Source organism: Trichechus manatus, unplaced genomic scaffold (genome assembly GCF_000243295.1).
Source record: "Trichechus manatus latirostris isolate Lorelei unplaced genomic scaffold, TriManLat1.0 scaffold00015, whole genome shotgun sequence".
NCBI lineage: Eukaryota > Metazoa > Chordata > Mammalia > Sirenia > Trichechidae > Trichechus > Trichechus manatus.
This window is the reverse complement of record NW_004443951.1, coordinates 17,232,769-17,255,139: the sequence shown is the minus strand read 5'-3', so window position 1 is coordinate 17,255,139 and position 22,371 is coordinate 17,232,769. Positions and strand designations below refer to the sequence as shown.

General features: G+C 48.3%; 2 protein-coding genes across 2 annotated transcripts in view; both read right to left on the bottom strand.

Annotated features, from left to right (window-relative positions):
• LOC105756036 (succinyl-CoA:3-ketoacid coenzyme A transferase 2, mitochondrial-like) overlaps positions 1 to 1,123 on the bottom strand; it is a 2,871-nt gene extending 1,748 nt beyond the window's left edge. The window contains exon 1 of the mRNA XM_012554215.1: positions 1,040 to 1,123. Within this exon, the coding sequence (XP_012409669.1) occupies positions 1,040 to 1,123 (84 nt within the window). The remainder of the gene's footprint in view (positions 1 to 1,039) is intronic.
• The window catches only part of LOC101361843 (bone morphogenetic protein 8B), a 43,352-nt gene that overhangs the window by 13,251 nt on the left and 7,730 nt on the right, over positions 1 to 22,371 (bottom strand). The window contains exons 4-6 of the mRNA XM_004372083.1: positions 22,212 to 22,370; positions 4,425 to 4,614; positions 3,828 to 3,976 (exon numbers count right to left, since the gene is read on the bottom strand). Of these exons, the coding sequence (XP_004372140.1) occupies positions 3,828 to 3,976; positions 4,425 to 4,614; positions 22,212 to 22,370 (498 nt within the window). The remainder of the gene's footprint in view (positions 1 to 3,827; positions 3,977 to 4,424; positions 4,615 to 22,211; position 22,371) is intronic.

Sequence of the window (22,371 nt, the reverse complement as noted above, 5' to 3'; positions counted from 1 at the left end):
ACACAGGCACAGAGAGGCCAAGGAGGCGCCGGCCACACAGCAGGCAGAATGGAACCTGTCTGGCTCCCTCGTGCTATACGCGCTACGCTACAGCAGCAGCCTCACCGGAGGGAGCTGCTCATGCGGCTGTGCTCCCAGGTTTGGGGTTGGGGAAGCCCAGAGGCGATTCTGTGCTGTTGGCCTCCAGTCAGCTCGCTGAGCAGAAGCCTCTGTACCCAGCATCTCTGACGGGGCAGGTGCTGCCCTCGGTCCAGTCCCCGTCTCAGGCCCAGGCCCTCACAAAGCAGAGCAGAACACAAGGCCTCCAGTGGGACACTGACCCAAAGCCCCTCCTGCCCCTGCCTGACCCTGTGGAGCCTCTGCCATAAACTCCAAACCCTTCAGAGCTTCCCAAGACACTGATACCTAATGAACAGACACTGGGGGTGACATAATGGTGATGGCGCTGATAAAGGTGAACAATGGTGGGTGATGTGACAGCCACCCTCACTGAGCACCCACTTTGTGACCTGTTTAATCCTGCTGACAACTCCAAGAGCAGCCTGCCCCACTCATTTCACCTCCCTGGAAGAGTTCAAGTTCACCCCTCACTGTGACAGCAGGGACACATGGTCCTGCACAGCCATCAGTCACAGGGGAAGGGTCCCTGCTCCTGAAGAGGCTGCCCCTCCTTGTGCTTTGAGTCCCCACACCGGGAACTAGTCAAGGATTCTGTACTTCTCCTCTCTCCACTGAATCATCCCCATCGGCACACCCAAGCACTCTGCTACCTCCTAATCTGAAAAGGCCCTCCTTGACCCCACATTTCCCTCCAGCCACCCCATTTCTCAGATCCCTCCTCCAGCAGAGGTTCTGGAAAAGAGTTGTCTAGTGTCTCAGCCACCTGCTTTGGTTCTCCCTCCAGCTCCCCAATCAGACTGCGTCCCCACCCTCCACTGAGCTGCTCTGGTCAAGGATGTCAGCAACCTCCATGTGTCTAAACCCTCCGGTCACTTCTCAGTCCTGGCCTTACTCAACCTCTACAGAGGACAGGTGACACTCCCTCCTCTGGGGAAGGCTTCTTTGCTTCCTTCTTCCTTCTCTTGGCGTCGGGGTCACCTTGTTCCCCAGTGTCCTGGTTCATCCCTGGCTAGTCCCTCTCAGTCTCAGTTGTGGCCCCTCTTTGGCAGGACCTCTGGATATGGAGGCCCCAGGGCTCCCGGCCAGTCCCCTCTTTGCTGTATTGCTATGTTACTTCCCTGGGTGCCCCGTCCATTTCCATGGCTTTAAATCCACTTATATCCAGTGGTTCCCATACCTGGCTCTCCAGCACTCACCTTTCCCTGGAATGGCGTTTGCACGTGGATGTCTACCAGGGTCTCAATAATATCACGAGAGAACTCTTGATTTCCTACCTCAAACCTGCTCCTCCTCTAGTTTTCTCCAACTTTGGCAAAAAAAAAGAAACACTTAAAAAATCTAGGTGTGGAGGTTGCACAACTCGAAGACTGTAATCTATGTCACTGAATTGTACCTGTAGAAATTGTTGAACTGGTGTATGTTCTGCTGTGTATATTCTCAACAAAAATAAATTATAAACAAAAAAATTTTCCTTCACCTGCACACCCAGCTATAAATATATCCTGACAATTCTACCTTCATAACATGATTTCACATCTGTTCACTTTTCTCCGTGCCAGCTGCTTCCAACAAGCACTTACAGCTCTCCCCTGGACCACGGTGTGGCTCCGACAGGTCCCTCTCACTTCAGTCTTGTCCACTGTCCCCACTGAGGTCAGAGGGTGCTTTATTTTATACATAGATTTAAATAAACTTTGTATTTTACAACAGTTTAGCTTTACAGAAAAACTGCAGAGATAGTACAGAGAGTTCCCATATACCTGGCACCCAGTGTCCCCTGTTGTTAACATTTTACGTTGCTACGGTACATTTTCCACAACTAATGAACCAATATTAACACATTATTATTAACCAAACACCACACTTTATTCAGGTTTCATTAGATTTCCCGTAACATCCTTTTTTTGTTCCAGGATCCTGTCTAGGATACTGCATTGCATTTATTCATTATGACTCTTTAGGCTCCTCTAGGATGTGACAATTTCACAGACTTTGTTTTTGAAGACCTTTAAGTATTAAGAAGTAATGGTCAAGGTTTAATGGTCTGACAGAGACTGGAGGAACCCCTGAAACTATGGCCGCCAGACACATTGTTAACTCAGAACTGAAACCCATTCCCAAAGCCTACTCTTCAGACAAAGATTAGACAAAACTATAAAACAAAAAACTAATACACCTGAGAGGTGTGCTTCTTAGTTCAATCAGATGCATGAGCCCAAATGGGCGGCTACTGTCCGGAGGCAGGATGAGAAGGCAGGAAGCGACAGGAGTTGGTCAAACGGATACAGGGAACCCGGTGTGGAAAGGGGGGTGTGCTGTCACATTGTGGGGATCGCAACTAAGTTCACAAAACAATATGTGTATAAATTTTTGTATGAGAAATTAACTTGAGCTGTAAAGAACTAATGGTCAGTTACAACAACAAAAAAAGATTTTAAAAAAAAGAAAATTTATATCACAACTGGGAAAAAAACTCACTTTCTTATTTTAATTGTAAAAATAATAAATACAAATTAATCCATTTCACCATGTTACTAAATTTAAAATTATAAGATGAAATATAACTAATAATTCTGATTTTTAAAAAGGAAATGGTTAGGTATTCTGTAGAACATCTTCCAACGTGGGTTTGTCTGATGCTTCTCTCACGGTTAGACTGGGCTTAGTGGGTTTTGGGAGGAAGATCACCAAGGTGAAGTGCCATTCTCATCACGTCATATCAAGGGTACCTGCTATCAACATGACTTATCACTGTTGATGTGAACCTTGGTCACTGAGCCGAGGCAGTATTTGTCAGCTTTCTTCAGTGTAAAGTTACTTCCCCATCCCCTTTCCACACTGTGCTCTTTGAAAGCAAGTCACTAGGCGTAGCCCTCACTTCGGGGTGGTGAGTTATGCTCCACCTCCTTGAGGGGGAGTATACCAGAGGGTTCTGTTTTAAAAACCCAAACTAGATCTTATCATACTCCCTTGTGGTTAAAAAAAAAAAAAAAAAAAAAGCTACCCTGAAAACTCCAAACACCTTGCCCTGGTCTACCCTAACTCAAAACCTCTCTCAATTTTGTCTTCTTCCTCTGTCCCTCACCCACTCTGCTCCAGCTATGGCAGCCCTCCTGCTATTCCTCAAACACAGCCATCTGGTGCCCACCTGAGGCCCTTCTATCACCAGTGCCTTTCTCTTTCCCCAAAATACCTATTAAATGAATGTGTGAATTTTCATTGTATAGACAAGAAAACAGGCTTGGAGAGGCAAGTACCTTCAAGATACCAAGGTAGAAAGTTGCAGAACTGGGATTCAAACCCAGCCTCTCTGATTCAAAGCCTGAGGGTGTAACCACTTCACCCTACTGCCCCTCCCCTGGGTAGGAACTTCCAGTGTAAAGAAGGTTGCTCTGTAGAAAGAATTTCCTATTTCTTAGGAAGAAAAGCATTGACTCACTCTCATAGCAACTCAAATGTTGGTTCTGGAGGAGAGGAGGGAAATCACTATTGTGTGAGGGCCTACTATGTGTCCTGCACTGTGCCAGGAACCTTACTCGCTTTACCTCATTGAGTCCTCACAGTGCGGAGGGGGTTATAACCCAGTGTTACATCTGAGAAAGGCTGGGCATCCAGGGGCAAAGTGAGGCAGACCACTGTCCCTGATGTGGCCAACAGCCTCAGAGGCACCCCAGGAGAACATCTGCTGCCCAGAGCTCGAGTCTTACCATCCTCTGTTTCCACACAGAGGCGGAGTCCGAGGTCCTTGTTATGGTTCAACAACCAGCGGTCACTGGCTGCTGTGACGTCCAACACCAGCCAGCCCTCGTTCCCAGCTCGGAGCGTCTGAAGATCCAAAAAGAACAAGTCAGACTCCCTGTGGACACGAAAGAACAATTAACCAAGGCCGGCACAGCTGCCCTGTGTTTCTAGTGCTCGCCTGGGGGACATCTGTGGAGCATCTACCCTGCACATGGCTCTGGGCTGGGTGCCTACGTGCACTTTCTTACTGTATCAAAGGTGTTGCTGCACCCATGTACAGACAAGGAAACTGAGGCCCAGGAGGCTCAGTGACCTGTCCAAGATCCCACAGCCAGGACTGGCAGGGCCAGGATTTGAAGCCAGGACTGATGCTGGGTTCTTTCCACAGTGCCAAGAGGCCTCCAGGGTCAAGCATGTCTCCTGCCTCTGAGGCTAGTCTCCCTAGGAAGTTCCTCTTTCTATCCTTTGAGAAATGCCCCCCAACCCCCACCCAGGGCTGGGCCAGACACACCAACAGACACCTGACTGCGAGGGGGGCAGGTGCAGGGTCGAGCGGAAGGCACCTGTTGGACTGCTCCTTGACCACCTCCAACATGCTGACGTGGAGGGTCCTGTTGACCTGGTGGGTGCTTGGCACCTTATAAATCCGGAACTCAGCAGCCATGACTGCCTCCCCTGCCGGGATCTGGGTCAGGTCAAACCAGAACTCCTTCCAGTAGGGCTCCTGGTGGGCCAGGGTGTGGTCGCGCTCCACTGGAAGACAGAGCAGGGCCGCGTGGTCACTTGTGGCACCGGAGCACAGCAGACCCAGGCTCAGGCTCACTGCTTACCAGCTGTGTGGCCAGGGAATGGCACCCAGATTGGGCAGGGCTATCTCCTCCTCTGTAAACAGGCTCTGCCCCCACCCCAGGGGGTTAGGAGGGTTCTGTCAGGTCATTAGTGAGGCGCTCCCTGCACAGAGCTCAGCCAGGGTGGGCTTTCATTCTTGGCCCCGTGGGCCACGCAACAAACACTGCCTGCCCCTGCTCAGCCCCCTCCTGCTCCGCGGCCCACAGAGGAGACAGGACAGGTCCCTCCTCTGGGACACAAGGTTAATGGGGAGATGAACATCAGACCCAAGGGAGAAATAGGGCCACGGCCCCAGTGGCAAAACCTCGTGGCCAGGGACATACATGACTGCGTTTCACTGGGACAGCGGCTGTCCCCAATCTGCCCAAAGCACCTGGATGGGAGGAGGAGGAAGGAAGAGAGCTTGGAGCTGACATTTGAGGTGGGCCTTGAGGAGTGAGTGTGAACTTGTCACGATGTCAAGGGAGGGACCAGTGACAGCAAAGGGACCACATTGCTGAGGACCTTCAGGGCACACAGGAAAATAAGCACCAAAAATAATAGTAAAGGGTGAAAGGATCAAATGGAACAAGGTGAAGGAGGAAGAAGAGCCACAGAGAGACTGGAAAGGAACAAGGGAAAACAAGGTAGGAGTGACAAGCTCCTTGAGACCCAGATCAAGTGCTGGGGGACGTCAGAGGGTCTCATCAGGGTGGTGGCATCTGAGCTGGGCCTTGAAGGATGAAACCGGTCTTGACAGGCAGCAAAGGTGACGGGGCGGGCCTTCCAGGCAAAGGGGACTCCTACGCACAGGCATGGAGGCCGCTGGAAGCCGCACCAGGTCAGCAGAGTGGGGTCCAGGACAAGAGTGTGGTTATGGCCTGACTGCAGAGGGCTTGACTTCCAGGCATGGCATGTGGGCTGTGCTTGCCAGTGGGAGCAGCAGGGTTCCGGGGCAGCAGGGGAGCAGTGTGGTTTGAGTGGAGGAGGACTGGGAGATGTCTGTGGAGGCAAGGGTAAGACAGCCTGGAGGTGAGGGGTGTTCAGAGGCAGGGGCTGGTGTAATAGTCTGTGCGTGAGGCTGCGGTTTTGGAACAAACCCCAAACTTCCCAGCTGTGCTGAAATGCCCAGGACAGTATTTAGGGCAGTCTCATGCCAGCCTCCTGTCACTTTCCAATGCCAAAAATCTGTGACTCCGGAAAGCAGGGGCAGGAGCCGCCCAGTGCCTGCCTCAAAACCCAACACTGAGATTTTAATTATATGTCTGTGAGTCTTTTTAAAGATTCTCTCTGTGGTTATTGGGCTCAGTGACACAGTCAGGTTTTAAAAAAGCCCAGGATGTGCGGCCCGAGGCGGATGTGGACAGCACGTCCTGTCCTTGAGGTGGGGACTGGGTCCAGTGATGGGAAAGCAAGCAGCTGTGCTGGGTGGGGACACGGGACAGAACATGTTTGGGCAGGAGGAGATAGACTATTCATCCCCAGGCCAGGGAGAACTAGAACGTCATTTGGCCACACCTTAGGGCTGGGCATGCCGCAGTTGCCCACCTGAGAGCCAGGCCATTTAAGATGCATCATGACACACAGTGCGACCCGGTTCCTCCCAGACAGGCGGTGTTCAGGATCTTTGCTAGGTGATGGCCCTTGAATATCCACACCCCTGTGCCCTCCTCCTGACACACACGTGCACACTCAGTGGCCTTGGGGCTGCACAGACCACCCTGTTACCAGGCTGGACAAAATCCTGATTTGAAGGAAGATGTCCTTTAGTTAAGCAGGAAATTGGTGTGGGCTGTTGGCTGTCACAGGGTGTGGGACAGAGTGAAGGAGGGTCACTGAGACACACCCTTCAAGGCCCACTCCTCAAAGCATCATTAAGTGCATCAGTCCCCATGGGGGGCTGACAGGTGGGTGCTGGGGGTGCACTTGGGAAGCACTGTCTGTGTGCCTGATGGTGGCTTTATGTTGGATCCAGGGACTGAAAGAACCACCCACGAACCTGCCAGCTCCATGCAGGCACCAAGCTCTGCAGGCTGCCTCCCTCCCTGGCTGTCCTGCGGGCAAGGAGCAAACCCAGGGTCACCAGGGCTGGCTCAAGAGAGCCTTGCTCAGGTGAACTGACCCCAGTTCCAAATTTCCACCCCATGGGTTTGTGAAACTGATAAACCACCCAGGAGTGCCAGCACAGGAAGTAGTCCACCCTGGCTGTTTCAGGCAAGTGCTAGAAAGTGGGAAATTTTCAGAATGGTGATTTTCAACAAAAATTGATGAAACTTCCTAGGGTGTAGATCTCGGCAAAGGGAGTGCTCCTTTCTCTGACAGTCAGTGGGGAAGGTGGGCAGAGGTCACCTGTGGAGTTGCAGCTTTTTCAGTGTATGTTGCTTTGAGTTAGGACAGATATTTCCCAAAAGCTGGTGTTCCAGAAAAGCATTTTCTGGCACCCATGTTTTTCCCTTGTTAATGGTGCAGGCTGAGCCAGCTTTAGCCAGAGAGGCAGCAATGGGCAGTACAGCTAGCTCTGGCTGGTGGCCGGGACTCTCATCACAGGTCTGGCCCTGCACCAACCCCGTATTTCCCCTCTGGCCTCAGTCTATTCCTCCGTGGAATGGGGATAAGGATACAGCCCAGCTTTCCTCATAGGGCTGTGAAAAGGCTCTGTAAACATTTGGGGTGATGGACTGGGAGGGGTGGCAGTCAACAGGAGTTTTGAATAGATGTGACATACAACCTCCTAACTTTGTGCTAAGACAAGGTACGATCAGGAGGCCGTGTCAGAAATTCCAAGGCCTTGGGGGGTAAAAGAGAGACTCTGAATTGTCTTTTTCTAGGTAAGTATATTCACTCACTCATTTATTTATTCACAAATTTATCACCTTCAATTTATAAATATCAAGCTCTTACTCTGCGTGAGGAAATGCCCTGGCACTGGGAATATGCGGCGAAAAGTGAATACACATACCAGGTGTCTGCACTCTGGAGTTTACAGTCTAATGGGGGAGATAGAATAGCAACAAAAAAAAAACAACTGAAATATGTGCTCCATCATTTCTACCATGGTAGATGCGGTGAAGGAAATGTGGAGGGTTATGGGCTCAAAACTAAAGGGGAAGGAGTAAGGGGTGCATTTCATAGGGTGCTCATGGCCTTTGAGAAATAGGTAAGATCAGATGTGAACATTCTGTGTAAAGGAATTTAGCAATACCTAGCAAAATTAGGACTCAAAATAAGAAGAAACAGCTGCAAACATCCATTAATAATCGGAATGTGGAATGTACGAAGTATGAATCTAGGAAAATTGGAAGTCGTCAAAAATGAAATGGAATGCATGAAGATTGATATCCTAGGCATTAGTGAGCTGAAATGAACTGATATTGGCCATTTTGAATTGGACAATCATATGGTCTACTATGCCAGGGATGACAAATTGAAGAGGAGTGGTGTTGCATTCATCATCAAAAAGCACATCTCAAGATTATCGTGAAGTGTAACACCATCAGTAATAGGATAATATCCATATGCCTAACAAGGAATATCAATTAATACGACTATTATCCAAATATACACACCAACCACCAAGACCAAAGATGAAGAAATTGAAGATTTTTACCAACTTCTCCAGGCTGAAATTGATCAAACATGTAATCAAGATGAATTGATAATTACTGGTGATTGGAATGCGAAAGTTGGAAACAAAGAAGAAGGATCCGTAGTTGGAAAACATAGCCTTGGTGATAGAAATGATGCTGGAGATCACATGACAGAATTTTGCAAGATTAATTACTTCTTCACTGCAAATACCTTTTTTCAACAACATAAATGGCAACTATACACATGAACCTTCCCAGATGGAATACACAGCAATCAAATCGACTACATCTGTGGAAAGAGATGATAAAGACACTCGATATCATCAATCAGAACAAAGGCAGAGGCAGACTGCAGAACAGACCATCAACTGTTCGTATGCAAGTTCAAATTGAAGCTGAAGAAAATAAGAGCAAGTCCATGAGAGCCAAAATGTGACCTTGAATTTAGAGACCATCTCAAGAATAGATCTGATGCACTGAACATTAATAACCAAAAACCAGATGAGTTGTGGAATTACAACAAGGACATCATACACGAAAAAAGCAAAAGGTCATTAAAAAGACAGGAAAGAAAGAAAAGACCAAAATGAATGTCAGAAGAGACTCTGAAACATTCTCTTCAACGAAGAGTAGCTAATGTGAATGGAAGAAATGATGAAGTAAAAGAGCTGAACAGAAGATTTCAAAGGTCGACTCAAGAAGACAAAGTGAAGTATTATAATGACACATGCAAAGACCTGGAGTTAGAAAACCAAAAGGGAGGAACACGCTCAGCATTTCTCAAGCTGAAGGAACTAAAGAAAAAATTTAAGCCTCAAGTTGCAATACTGAAGGATTCTATAGGGAAAATATGGAATGATGTAGGAAGCATCAAAAGAAGATGGAAGGCATATACAGAGTCACTGTACCAAAAAGAATTGGTCAATGTTCCACCATTTCTGGGGGTAGCAAATGATCAAGAATTAATGGTACTGAAGGAAGAAGTCCAAGCTGCACTGAAGGCACTGGCAAAAAACAAGTTTCCAGGAACTGACGGTATTACCAGTAGCGATGTTTCAACAAACGGACGCAGTGCTGGAGGGGCTCACTTTGTCTACACCAAGAAATTTGGAAGACAGCCACCTGGCCAACCAACTGGAAGAGATTCATATTTGTGCCCATTCCAAAGAAAAGTGATCCAACAGAATGTGGAAATTATCAAACAATATCAATAATATCACACACAAGTAAAATTTTGCTGAAGATCACTCAAAAGTGGTTGCAGCAGTATACTGACAGGGACGTGCCAGAAATTCAAGCCGGATTCAGAAAAGGATGTGGAATGAGGGATATTACAGCTGATGTCAGATGGATCCTGGCTGAAAGCAGAGAATACCAGAAAGATGTTTACCTGTGTTTTATTGACTATGCAAAGGCATTCAACTGTGTGGATCATAACAAATTATGGATAACATTGCAAAGAATGGGAATTCTAGAACATTTAATTGTGCTTATGAGAAACCTGTACATAGTCCAAGAGGCAGTCGTTCAAACAGAACAAGAGGATACTGCATAGTTTAAAGTCAGGAAGGTGTGCATCAAGGTTGTTTCCTTTCACCATACTTATTCAATCTGTATGCTGAGCAAATAATCCGAGAAGGTGGACTATATGAAGAAGTACACGGTATCAGGATTGGAGGAAAACTCATTTACAACCTGCATTATGCAGATGACACAAACATGCTTACTGAAAGTGAAGAGGACCTGAAGCACTTACCCATGAAGATCAAGCACCACAGCCCTCAGTGTGGATTACACCTCAACATAAAGAAAACAAAAATCTTCACAACTGGACCAATAAGCAACATTATGATAAACGGAGAAAAAATTGAAGTTGTCAAGGATTTCATTATAGTTGGATCCACAATCAATGTCCATGGAAGCAGCAGTCAAGAAATCAAATGACATATTGTATTAGGCAAGTCTTCTGCAGAAGACCTCTTTAAAGTGTTAAGAAGCAAAGATGTCACTTTGAGGACTAAGGTGTGCCTGACTCAAGCCATGGTATTTTCAATTGCCTCACATGCATGCAAAAGCTGAACAATGAATAAGGAAGATCAAAGAAGAACTGACACCTTTGAATTATGGTGCTGGTGAAGAACATTGAATATACCATGGACTGCCAGAAGAGCAAACAAATCTGTCTCGGAAGAAGTACAGCCATAACGCTCCTTAGAAGCACACATGGTGAGACTTCGTCTCACGTACTTTGGACACGTCATTAGGAGGAACCAGTTCCTGGAGAAGGACATCATGCTTGGTCAGCAAAAAAGAGGAAGACCCTCAATGAGATAGATTGACACAGTGGCTGCAACAATGGGCTCAAGCATAACAATGATTGTGAAGACGGTGAAGGACCAAGCAGTGTTTTGTTGTTATATACAGGCTCGCTGTGAGTTGGAACCAATTCGACAGCACCTAACTACAGCAAAATTACATATGAATTTACCCTTTGACATGATAATCCAAAAGACACACAGACAAAAATATGAAAAGACATTATGCCCAAAGCTCTTCATTGGGCACAGAGAATAGACAAAGCTACGCCTGGTTCCACGGGTTCCTCTATCCTTCACTGAAAGTAGGGTGTTGAAGCCTCCTACTGTTATCGTGCAGCTGTCTATCTCTCTTTTCAATGCTGTTAGAGTTTGTTTTATGTATTTTGGGGCCGACCCTGTCATTGGGTGCGTAAATATTTATTACAGTTATGTCCTCCTGGTGTATTGACCCTTTAATCATTATATAGTGTCCTTCCTTATCCTTTGTGGTGGATTTTACTTTAAAGTTACTCTAAATATTTTTCACAGAATTATGAAAGCTTCCAAAAATATTCAAAAACACTGAACCTGCTTCTGTCTGGGGAAGCAGTAAATGAATTTACTTTCTGAACCACCTTAATGTGGCCCCTGGGACAACACAGGACACTCGGCCTTCTCCTCCAGCCTCTGGTAAAACTATCTTCGAACTCATGTTTGCAGGAAAAGTCCACTTTGGATGAGAGGATGGCTGCCATCCACACTCTGCCTGTCCACATCTGAGGCCCTGCGCTCACCACTAACAGGCTAAACCTCCAGATACCAAGCCCTGTGTCCATCAGCCCAACACCAACAAAGGCTTCAGCTATTTTCGTGCCCTGAACAAATTTAGAGTCACCCAGACAACCTAAATCTGTCTTTTTTCTGACCAAAAAGTAAGACTTTAAAACACACCCTCTTCCTCCAGCCCAGAGTGGCTGTTAAGAGAATGGAACCTTCCTGACCTTGTCTGACCCATCCTTCCTCCCTTCACACCCTTCCCCAGCCCACAGGGCCCACAGAGGAGCCTAACTTCATCCAGCTCAGGCTCTCTGTGGTCTGGCCCCAGCCATGTGCCTCTCACGGCCACCTGTGCCTTCCAGCTGCAAACACATCCCACCCCAGATTCTCTCCTTGAAGCCGCTCTCTCCTGGGTTGTCTTCCACCCTGCCATATCCCCCACCCCGCCATGTCCCCACCCCACAATGTTCCCCCTCTTCACCACATCCCCCTCCCCGCCATGTCCCCCATCCCACCATGTCCAAAGGCTACTTTCCTCTCAGCTCAGCTTTAAGAGCCTCTTTGTCCCTCCTCTGACCCCCTTACAGAGCAGGCCTGCACCAGAGGCTCATGTCCTCAGCTTATCTGCTCCTCTGGATGGTGAGCTCTTAGAGGGCAGGGACCAAGCATGGTGGGATGGAAACAGGAGGCTCTCAGCGATTCCCTCCCCAAGGCCACTGTGTTCCAGGGACCCAGAAGGGATGCCAGGCCCATTCTTCCCAAAGGCTCCTGGTCCCCCAGATGGTGGCTCAGCATCCAGCACCCACTGTTCCTGAGCTGACATCTCTGCTGGTCTGAGGTGGCTTCCGTGTCCCTCACAGCATGTCTCCATCAGAAGCTTCTCTGTGGACTTGCCTCCCTTCACAGCCCAGCCCCTGAGGGTGGAGGGCAGACTACCCCAGGCCTGGGCGGTAGATAGGCCGGGCCTGTCTAGCTGGTCCTGCCAGTAACAAAGGCTGAGGGTGGGGCACTTCAGACCCAAAACAAGACCTGGTCTCCACAGCCTCTGCAGGTCCACAGAGCAGCAGCAGAAGTTACTACCTGTCGATTCTCCATCCTGAAGGGGTTTCTCCCACCCAGAAATCTCGGCACTGCCGACAAGAGGCCCAGGCTTCATTTCTGAGGAAATTTTAGTTGGTTTCATTACTGACTTTTGTCAAGAGCTATTTCCATAAATGGCTCTGCACTCATAATTACTGGCCCAGGCCTCAGATGACTTCAGACCCCAAATTAAAAGGGAACACCCGCACACTCGACCACATCAAGCCTGCCGAGGCCAAAAATATATTCATGGAGATGTAAGCAAGAAAGAAGTAATTTCTCCAGCTGAAACTTGGGGCCAGAACAGAACTATGGGAGTTTTCCAGAAAGACACGGTCATGGTGACGCATCCCCTCACCCACGTGGGGAAAGGGTTCCCATGAGGAGGACAGGCTGGGTGTACCTCCTCACCCATTCCTCACCCCTTGAGAAGCCCCATCAGGGCAGAGGGTGACACATTCTTTGGTCAGAGCTCCAAAGGTCTTCAAGGCAACCCTGCATAGTTGGGGAAACTGGCCCAGAAAGAGCAGAGACCTGCAGAGGCCACGAGTCAGATTAGGGGCCCTTGTGTAGACTTTCAGGTTTGGAGCCTATGCAAAACGAGTGGCCCTCAAGTTCCTCTGTGTGGTGATATTGGGATGGGGGGGGGCACCTGTCAACAAGGTTCTTCTGTCAACAGGTGTCCTGTGAATGCCCCAAGCCGCTTTCCTTCAGGCAAGGCCTGCAGCCGAAAGGAGGGCCCTGGGGAGATTCTGCACCTGTTGTCAGCTTCCAGCAAGGACAGGGAGGGCTGACCCTGCTTCTGTCCCATCTGACCAGGCCCAGACCCCTTCATCTGGCTCTCAGTGCTCCCCTGCCTCCTGCCACATTCCTCTTTCCTTCAACTTCACCAGCCTGCCCTAAGCATCTGCCAAGCAGGGGCTAGGGTACATGGTGGAGTAGGGGCTGCCAAGAAGAGTCAGATTTGGTTCCTGTTCTCAGGTTGCTCAGAGAGTAGGAGAAGAGGGGGCTAGACATGCACCTACATCAGACAAGGCAGAAAGGGACTAGAATCCTAGGCGAAATACACACAATGAAGGATGGGGGCTCTAGTAAAGTAGAGTACCTTGGGGAAGAGGGGTCAAAGACAACTTTCTAGAAAGCAAATCTGAAAGTGGTGGAAGAATTCTGACAATCAGAAATGGAAGGAGGTACTCAAGGCAAAGGCATAGAGATGAGAAATATATCTAGTTTCCCTTTTTTTTTTTTTAGCACTGAACCATGTGTCAGGCAGTACACTGAGCACATTGTTGTCGTTGTTAGGTGCCTTCAAGTGGGTTCCAACTCACAGCAACCCTATGTACAACAGAACGAAACACTGCCCAGTCCTGCACCATCCTCACAATCACTATGATCCTTGAGCCCATTGTTGCAGCCACTGCTGTCAGTCCATCTCGTTGAGGGTCTTCCTCTTTTTCAGTGGGCACATTACACATGCTATTTCTACATTAGCCATCACTGCATAACAAACTACTCCAAAATGTAGCAGCTTAAAATAACGACATTTATTATCTCACACAGTTTCTGAGAGTCAGGAGTCCAGGAGCTGAGCTGGGTAGGTCTGGCTCTGGGTCTCTCATGATATTACAGTCAAGCTGTCAACCGGCACTGCAGTCTCTGAAGACTTGACTGGGCTGGAAGGTCCACTTCTAAGCTCCCATGGTTATGTAGAAGGCTTCAGTTCCTCACCATGTGGGCCTCTCCATAGGGCTGTTCATGACATGACTTGTCCCACAACAAGTAATCCAAGAGAGAGAACAAGATGAAGCCACAGTCTTTTATAACCTAATCTTGGAAGTGACATATCATCACTACTGTCATATTCTTTTGGTCACATGGACCAGAGCTGGCACAGTACGGGAAAGGACTATACAAGAGTGTGAATACCAGGAAGCAGGATCATTGGGGGCCATCTTTGAAGCTGGCTACCACAATAACCCTGTGAAAGTGGCCTTACTCACCCCACTTTATAGAAAGAAAACTGAAGATCAGGCTAGTTAACTGATCTGTGCAAGGGCACAACTAGTAAGCATCCAAGCTGGGATTCAAGTCTAGATATATTTACATTCTTTCTACTCTTCTATGGCCTCCTCAAGTGGAAGACATGCCAAGTGTTTCAGCTGGACTAGTACATAGAACCCTGAATGCTACGCTAGGGGAATCTAACTTCTATTCTGGCACAAAACGATACACAGAAAGAATGGTCTCCCACAAAATAAGAGAGGAAACTGTCTGTCTTCTGCACCACTGAACCCAGTGCCCATATTTGTTAAATGGGTGAATGGCCATTTCTCCTATTCTGCAGATTTATACTGAGTTATCTGTAGGCCTATCTTTCCCACTGTAATGAGTGGCTCTCGGTCTGGGGCTGTGCTTTGTATTAGGCCTCTGGGATAACCAGAAAGGGGAACAGCACACAGTAGGTTCAGAGTAGTGTTTGTTAAGGAGTGACTACAGACACATCACACCTCTTTAAAGTCCTAAAAAGCAAAGACGTCACTTTGATGACTAAGGTATGCCTGACCCAAGCCATGATCTTTAAAATTGCCTCATATGCAGAGGGTTAATATGTTGTGGGGTTGTTAACCAATGTCATAAAACAACAAGTGTACTACTGTTTCATGAGAAACTATTTGTTCTGTAAGCCTTCACCTGAAGTACAATAAAATATAAAAAAAAAGAAAAAAAATTGCCTCATATGCATGGGAAAGCTGGACAATGAAAAAGGAAGATAGAAGAATTTATGCATTTGAACTGTCATGTTGGCAAAGAATACTGAATATACTGTGGATTGCCAGAAGAACAAACAAATCAGTCTTAGAAAAAAATACAACCAGAATGTTCCTTAGAGGCAAGGATGGCGAGACTTTGGCTTACTTACTTTGGACATGTCATCAGGAAAGACCAATTACTAGTAAAGGACATCATGGTTGGTGAAGTGGAGGATTGGTGAAAGCAAGGGAGGTCCTCAGTGAGATGGACTGACACAGTGGCCGAAACAATAGACTCAAACATAGCAATGGTGATAAAGATGCTACAGGATCGGGCAGTAATTCACTCTGTTAAACATAAGGTCACTATGAGTTGGAGCCAACTCAATGGCAACTAACAACAGACACATCATTCAACCTACTTGTCAAACCCTAAACAATTCAACTTTCTCCATACCCAGGTCTTGCAGTCTTAAGCTTCCCCAGAACCCTGACTGTGTGCAGGGCCCTGGACTGTCCAGAAGGAATGGCTGCTATTCAGGGGACGAGGCCAGCAGTTAAAGGAAATACACAGCTGAAGGAAATACACAAGTTTTCCTTCTGGTCTGCCACTAACCAGCTAGCCTTGGGCTAAAAATGAACAGAGATAAAGCTAACATTTATTGAGCACCTACCAGGCACTGTTTTCAGCACGTTACATCAATTAACTCATTTCATACTCATAATCGTCTCAGGAGGTTAAAAAAAAAAAATTCCTATGGAATCAACTCTGACTTATGGTGACCCAATGTGTGTCAGGGTAGAAATGCCTTCCATAGAGTTTTCAATGGCTGATTTTTTGGAAGTAGATCGTCAGGCCTTTCTTCCAAGGAGCCTCTGGGTTGATTCAAACCTCCAACCTTTCAGTTATCAGCCAAGCACATTAACCATTTGCACCACCGAGGAACTCCTCCTATAAGATAGAAACTATTCTCTCTCTCTTTTTACAGATAAGGCACAAAATCATATAAACAGTGTCTTAGTTTGGGTTCCCTGGTCAAGACTCTGAGTCAGAAAGTTTATTGGGGAGTGCTCTCTGTAAGGGAATGAAGGGAGCAGGGTTGGACAAAATTGAACATTGATGCAGTCACAAGAGGCCTCAGCCAGTTCTGACTCTATGGGGAGCTCTGGAGTTGATGGCCCTTCAGAGTTATCCCTCCTTGAGGCAAGGGGATCACCAGTCATTGGATGTGAGCTGCCCCCAGGGAGAGCACCTAACCTTGGGCAAGATAGCTCCCTTGGGCCCAGTCAATCAATGCCTGGAGGACTCACCTGTGAGCAGTCAGCAGCCCACACTACAGGCATCTAGGACAATGAGTGACTCAATCCTGAAGAGAAGATCTGGGCAGCCCACCCCAGCATCTACCGCAAATAGTAAGTAGTGAATGGGGATCAGAACACAGGCAGCCTGATCCCGGATCTGTGCTCTTCACCACTACAGGTCCTTAAGTAAATGATGGGTGGGGCTGGAGAAACACAGTGGGCCTTTCCTTCATCATCAGGGCTTCCTTTTAATGAGCAGTACCAGGCACTTGCTAATCTTTGATATGCCTGCCTTAACGTATTTAACCACCACACCAAGATATGGATATTATCATCCTAATTTGAAAGGTGAGGGAATGGGTGCAGAGACTTTAAGTAAGCCCGTTAAACATCTCACAGCTCCCAAGTGGCAGACCCAGGATTAAAACCCAGTGTGCCCTGGAGTGATTAACCACCCTGTCCTCCCACCTCCAGGGCCAACCCGCCTCACGGCTGTGGTCCTGTTTTCATGTCTGCTCCTGTGGATCTGAGTACCCAGGACCATGGGCCAGTCACCTTATTCTTTAAGACTCAGCTTCCTCCTCTATGAACTGGAGGCGATAATGGTCATTTGCCCCTGAAAAGTGAGAAAACACTGAGGAGTAGTGAGTCAGCAGGGACCCACAGGGCACAGCATGCTGATGGCCAGACAGGGCTTTGGGGAAAAGGCAGCTTCAACCTCTGGGAAGAGAAACATCTTTGGCATGGGGTCACTCTAATAGTCGACTAAAGAATTTGTTGTCAGATGAAAGACAAAGGAGCAAAACAGAGGGCATTTATGTCCCACTTTGTAAAAAATGATAATACAAATGTTAGTATCTGTATTGATAAAATACCAGGGTTGAGGTAGGGGGCTACACCAAAGAACTAAAACACTGGTTTTCTCTGAGATAGAGGGAGTATTACTAGGGACTCCTGTATTATATGTTTCTGAATATATGGTCTAAATTTTCTATAATGAAATTCTATAATGAATTTATATGGTTTGAATTCTCTACAACAAACGTGGATTATTTCTGAAAATCCCAAACAAAAATATTTTTTAAATGAGATTCTCAGTTTATATCACATGTTAACATTCAGTATAGTCCAATTCACCAGCACTTACTGCATCTAAAGATGGGCCAGGCTCTGGGCTGGTCCGACAGCCAGGTGCTGTGAAGGAAAAGAACACAGGATGTGGAGGCAGGGAGACTACACACTGTGTGACCCTGGGAAAATCATTTAACTTCTCTGAGCCTCAATCTCTTTTTAAAACAAAGGGGTGACAATAATTGGGAGATGCAAATGAAAGAAGAGACATGGAGGTTCTAGGCATGTGGTCATCACTAAGCATTCTCATACAATCCCTAAACAGCCCCACGGGGTGGCTACCATATTATCCACATTTTACAAGGAGACAACTGAGGCTCCTAGAGCTGGACTAGAAAGCCCACAATCACACTGAGAGTAGGTGGTGGAGTCAGGATACAAATTCCGTCTGAGTCCTAGGTCAGAAACCCCCCAACCCAGGTCTATCCACCCTTCTACTGTTCAGCCTCTGGTTTCCAGATTGGGGTTGTCACTATCTGACAGGTTATAAAAAGCTTCATGGTTTATATATTTATCATTTTTCTCACCCACCTAAAGGTCAACTCCACGAAGGCAGGGGCTTTGTTTAGTTCACTGCTGTATCCCCAGCAACTAGAGCTGTGTCTGGCACATAGTAGGTATTACATAACTATTTGTTAAATGAATGAAGGGGAAACGAATGAATTTACTAGAAAAGAACCAAAAAAACTGACCCTGTAGAGGTAAAGTATCACTTCTTCAAGGTCCAACTGATATAGGCAGAGGAGGACTCCAGCCAGGCCCGTAACTCCCATTCAGCCCTGCTTCTCCCAAATCCAGCAACCTCAATTCACAAGCTCATCAACTACCCTGTCCTTGGCTACCCAAGATCACAGAAACAAACTAGCCTGGTTCAGGGAAGGGTCAGAAAAAAAGTAAAGATGGCTCTGTTCTGCTCCTGGCTAGACTTCTGCCTGTTACTGCTGTTTGCACCTCAGTTTCTCAATCTGGAACACGGGTACCTGAGACTTGGCTGACACAGTATGGAGAAGGATTCAGGAGGACAATCAGAATTGGTCCTTCATGCCTCCCTCCCTCCCCCATCAGTGGTCCAGCCAGTCAACCTGTGCTCTGACAGAGAGGATGTGGAAGTGTTAGTGAGAACCACAGGGTCAGGGTTGAGAGGTGCCTCGTTTTTCTGACACTATCACCGTAGACAAGACGAGAAAACAGAGGCCCAGGGAAAACAAGCACTTGGCTAAGGACGTGCAGGAAAGTGATGGTGGTGGGCTCAGGTGGTACAAGAACTTCGTTTTTGCCTCCCAGTTCAGGGCCCTCCTCTCCATGAGCATAGGTGAGGCCAGGGACAGTGTGGCGAAATGAGTTTCTTTATGTGCCCTTTTGCCTTGTGTCTTAGGCTGGGGTCTCTATAGAAGCAAAACCAGTGAAGCATGTATATACGTATATATACAGAGAGAGATTTATCTCAAGGAAATGGTTCACATGGTTGTACAGGCTGGCACATCCCAAGTCCGTGGGTCAGGCATCAGGCTGGAGGCTTCTCATGACTCATATAGCTGCAGGGGCTGACGAACACAAGATCAGCAGGTCAGAAGGCAGGCCACTGGCTCACAAACTGCGGAGGCTAACAAATCCCAAGGTCGGCAGGCAATATGGCAGGCAACTGGCTCAAGTCCCAAGAACTGGAGGTCAGATGATGACAAGCCGGATGCAGGATCCAGAGCAAGCAAGTGAGCTTTGCCAGAACATCCATATACATTGGATGCAGGACACACCCCTGAGGAAACTCCCCTTACAATTGATTGGCTGATCACATCAGATCACATCATGGAGGATGACTACACCACTACTACATAATTACCAAATTACATCATTACATAACTGTCAAACCACTGAGAATCATGGCCAGCCAAGCTGGCATACAACCTTAACTGTCATACCTTGGTTCTGTGAAAAAGAGACAAAGAAAACAGCTTGGGAGACTTTTCCCCTGGGCACTGAGGAGTTGTTACGGTTGCCCTAGTCCTTTGGAGAAGCTTGTTACTTTTGCCCAGGGAAGAAACCAGTCCCAGACAGCAGAAAATGTCAGTCACTTACGAGTTTAGCCCAGAGAGGAGATTGGTCAGTTATGAGTCTATCCTCAGGGGGGTGAGAGGAGCCTGTTCTCAGGGGGATAAGAGAGGAGGCCTGTCCTCAGGGGGCCTAGAGGAGGCCTGAACAGCCAATAAAAGAGACAGACAGAGAGAGAGAGACAGCTGTCCTACACCAAACCCAAACCAAACCAAACCCACTGCCATTGAGTCAATTCCAACTCATAGCAACCCTATAAGACAGAGTAGAACTGCCCCATAAGGTTTCCAGGGTAACAGCTGGTGAATTCAAACTGCTGACCTTTTGATAAGCAGCTGAGCTCTTAACCACTACATCACGAGGGCCCTGTCTTACACAAAAGAAGGGAGGGATGTGCTCTCCACTTTGGGGAGACTTCCAGACCTTGCCCGTGTGCTTCCTAACACTGATCCTTTCACTTCCAAGTTAATCCTAATCCCATGTTACTTCCCTAATAAACCATATAACTCTCTAAGTATGATCTGTGAGTTCTGTGTGGCCATTTCAGTGAATTATCAAACCCAGCAGAGAAGTAGAGTGTCATTGGGAGGATGGCTGGTGTCAGAATTGTTAAAAAGTTGGAGAGTGGAGGTATATCTGACTTCCACCTCATACGAATCAGCTTTGGGTTGATGCTGATGCTGATTTTTATTCTCCCTGAAGTTAGACGGGTCTGGCACTACCATTACCACCACCACACTGCAGGCAGGCTGCATCTGTGTCCTGACCAAAAGAGTCAAGAGTCTACAAGGCTGAGATCAACCGACAGACAAGCCAGGCAGGACTGCGTGCTTGGACCACAGCCCTGGCCACCCAACTCAGTCCCTGGATACCACGGCATGGGCTTCCTAAAGCATCTGCTCAGACACAGACGGCCTGGCCCATGGCAGAAGACCTGCGACCCTAAAGACATCGACAGTCAGGGGACTGGCCAGCACCAAGCCTGGCTTCTCAGGAGCCAGGGAGGCCAACAGGAGAGGTGCAGCTGGGGACCACAGGTGTGGAAGCCTGGGCGTGGGCACTGATGTCGCAGTGACTCTACTATTAGGCTCCATGGTTGTTCTCAGGCCACCAACCTTCAGGCCCTCGTGCCTGGGCCTCCAAATATGGAAAAGTTCCTGGTATGTGTCTAATCCCTCACATACCCCCTAGGTAGCTACCAATTAAACTACTCTAACTCGAAGAGTTCCAGTAGCGCGATTAGTACTTCAGAATAAAGAAGGCCCTCCAACAGCTGGCTGCGCCTGCCCAAAACCTAAACTTCCAATGAACAAAGATCTGTTGTTAATCCGACAGCATCGGAGGCCTCAGATCTTAATGAGACACACAGAGACGGCATGGGAAGACCTAAGATTTGGAATCCACAGCCCTGGATGATACCCTGGATATGCTGGGTGGCCCTGGGCACGCCATTTAACTTCTCTGGGCCTCATCTCCTCACCCAGGAAATGGGGCTGGCAAATCAGCTTCACATGTTGTTGGATGGATTGATGACGAATTATAAGACTGTAAAAGTTCAAATGCTAGTTTTTATTCTAAAAATAGGTACAAACACCTTTCAGTTGGCTTTTAAACTCTGCTTCTGGGTTTCACATGTGTACAAAACACATGGGCAGGTTCCTGTCACATCCACACCAAGATGGGACAGCAGCTGGGAGGGACGAGGTCAGCAGCAACCCCTCCCAGGTTCACCTTCCAAGGTGAACCCCTCTATCAACCAACCACACAATAACCCTGAAGGATGGATCATGAGAAGCCCCACTTTACAAGGAGGGCTTGCCTGGAAGAACAAACAAGGTCCAGGCTGCACGCTGGGTTAATCAACAGGCTTGGACATTCATTCCATGCCAGGCCGTGTCCCAGGTACTGGGGCCCAGGGTGACAAGACCACAGTCCCTGCCCACACCTCTCTGTGGCACAGGCACAGGGCAAGAGCCCACGGTGACCCAGGACACCTGGGTCCTCACCACTCTGATGTGACCAGTGGTTTCAGGCTGACCTTTGTCCCTGTCTTCAGCACAGCCCTTATCACAGTGACAGCATCACAGCCTGTTTACTCATCTGTCTCTCCAGGACCAGACTGTCTTCCCGGCACCGCCCAGGTCCGCCTGGACATGACATGAGCCTTACTCTTTGGTGTGTTGGCGGGGTGAATGCACGGCCCCTGGGAGTTCACTGTCCCCCTCTGCGCGTGCCCATCCACAGCTTACACCTTGCTTCCCGACCAGGCACTTCACACTTCCCTGTGCGGTCCGTGTCCACAGACTAGTGGCTCTTTGCGAACCTGATACCCACTCCCGGCTCACAGCCAGGTGGCTGACCCTGCCCGAGGCTGTGCACAGTCGCCTCTGTAGCCCACGGACACACCAGGCCCCCACTTCGCACTCCCCAGGGGGCACCATGAGGGGTGTGGGGACACTCAGCCCGCCGTCCACGCACAGCAAATCCACGCGGAATTCGCACGGCCACCGCAGGGGCCCTGACGCCCACTCCCGGCGGCCCACACTCACCCATGTTGACGAAGCTCATGACCAGGTCGGCGCGGCCAAGGCCCCGCTCCGGGCGCCCGCTGTCGTCGTCACCTGCCATGGCATGATAGAGGTCCAGCATGAAGAGCGGCGCGGAGGCGGGCAGCCGGGCGGCGGCGGGCGGCGCGCGGGGCCGGGGACG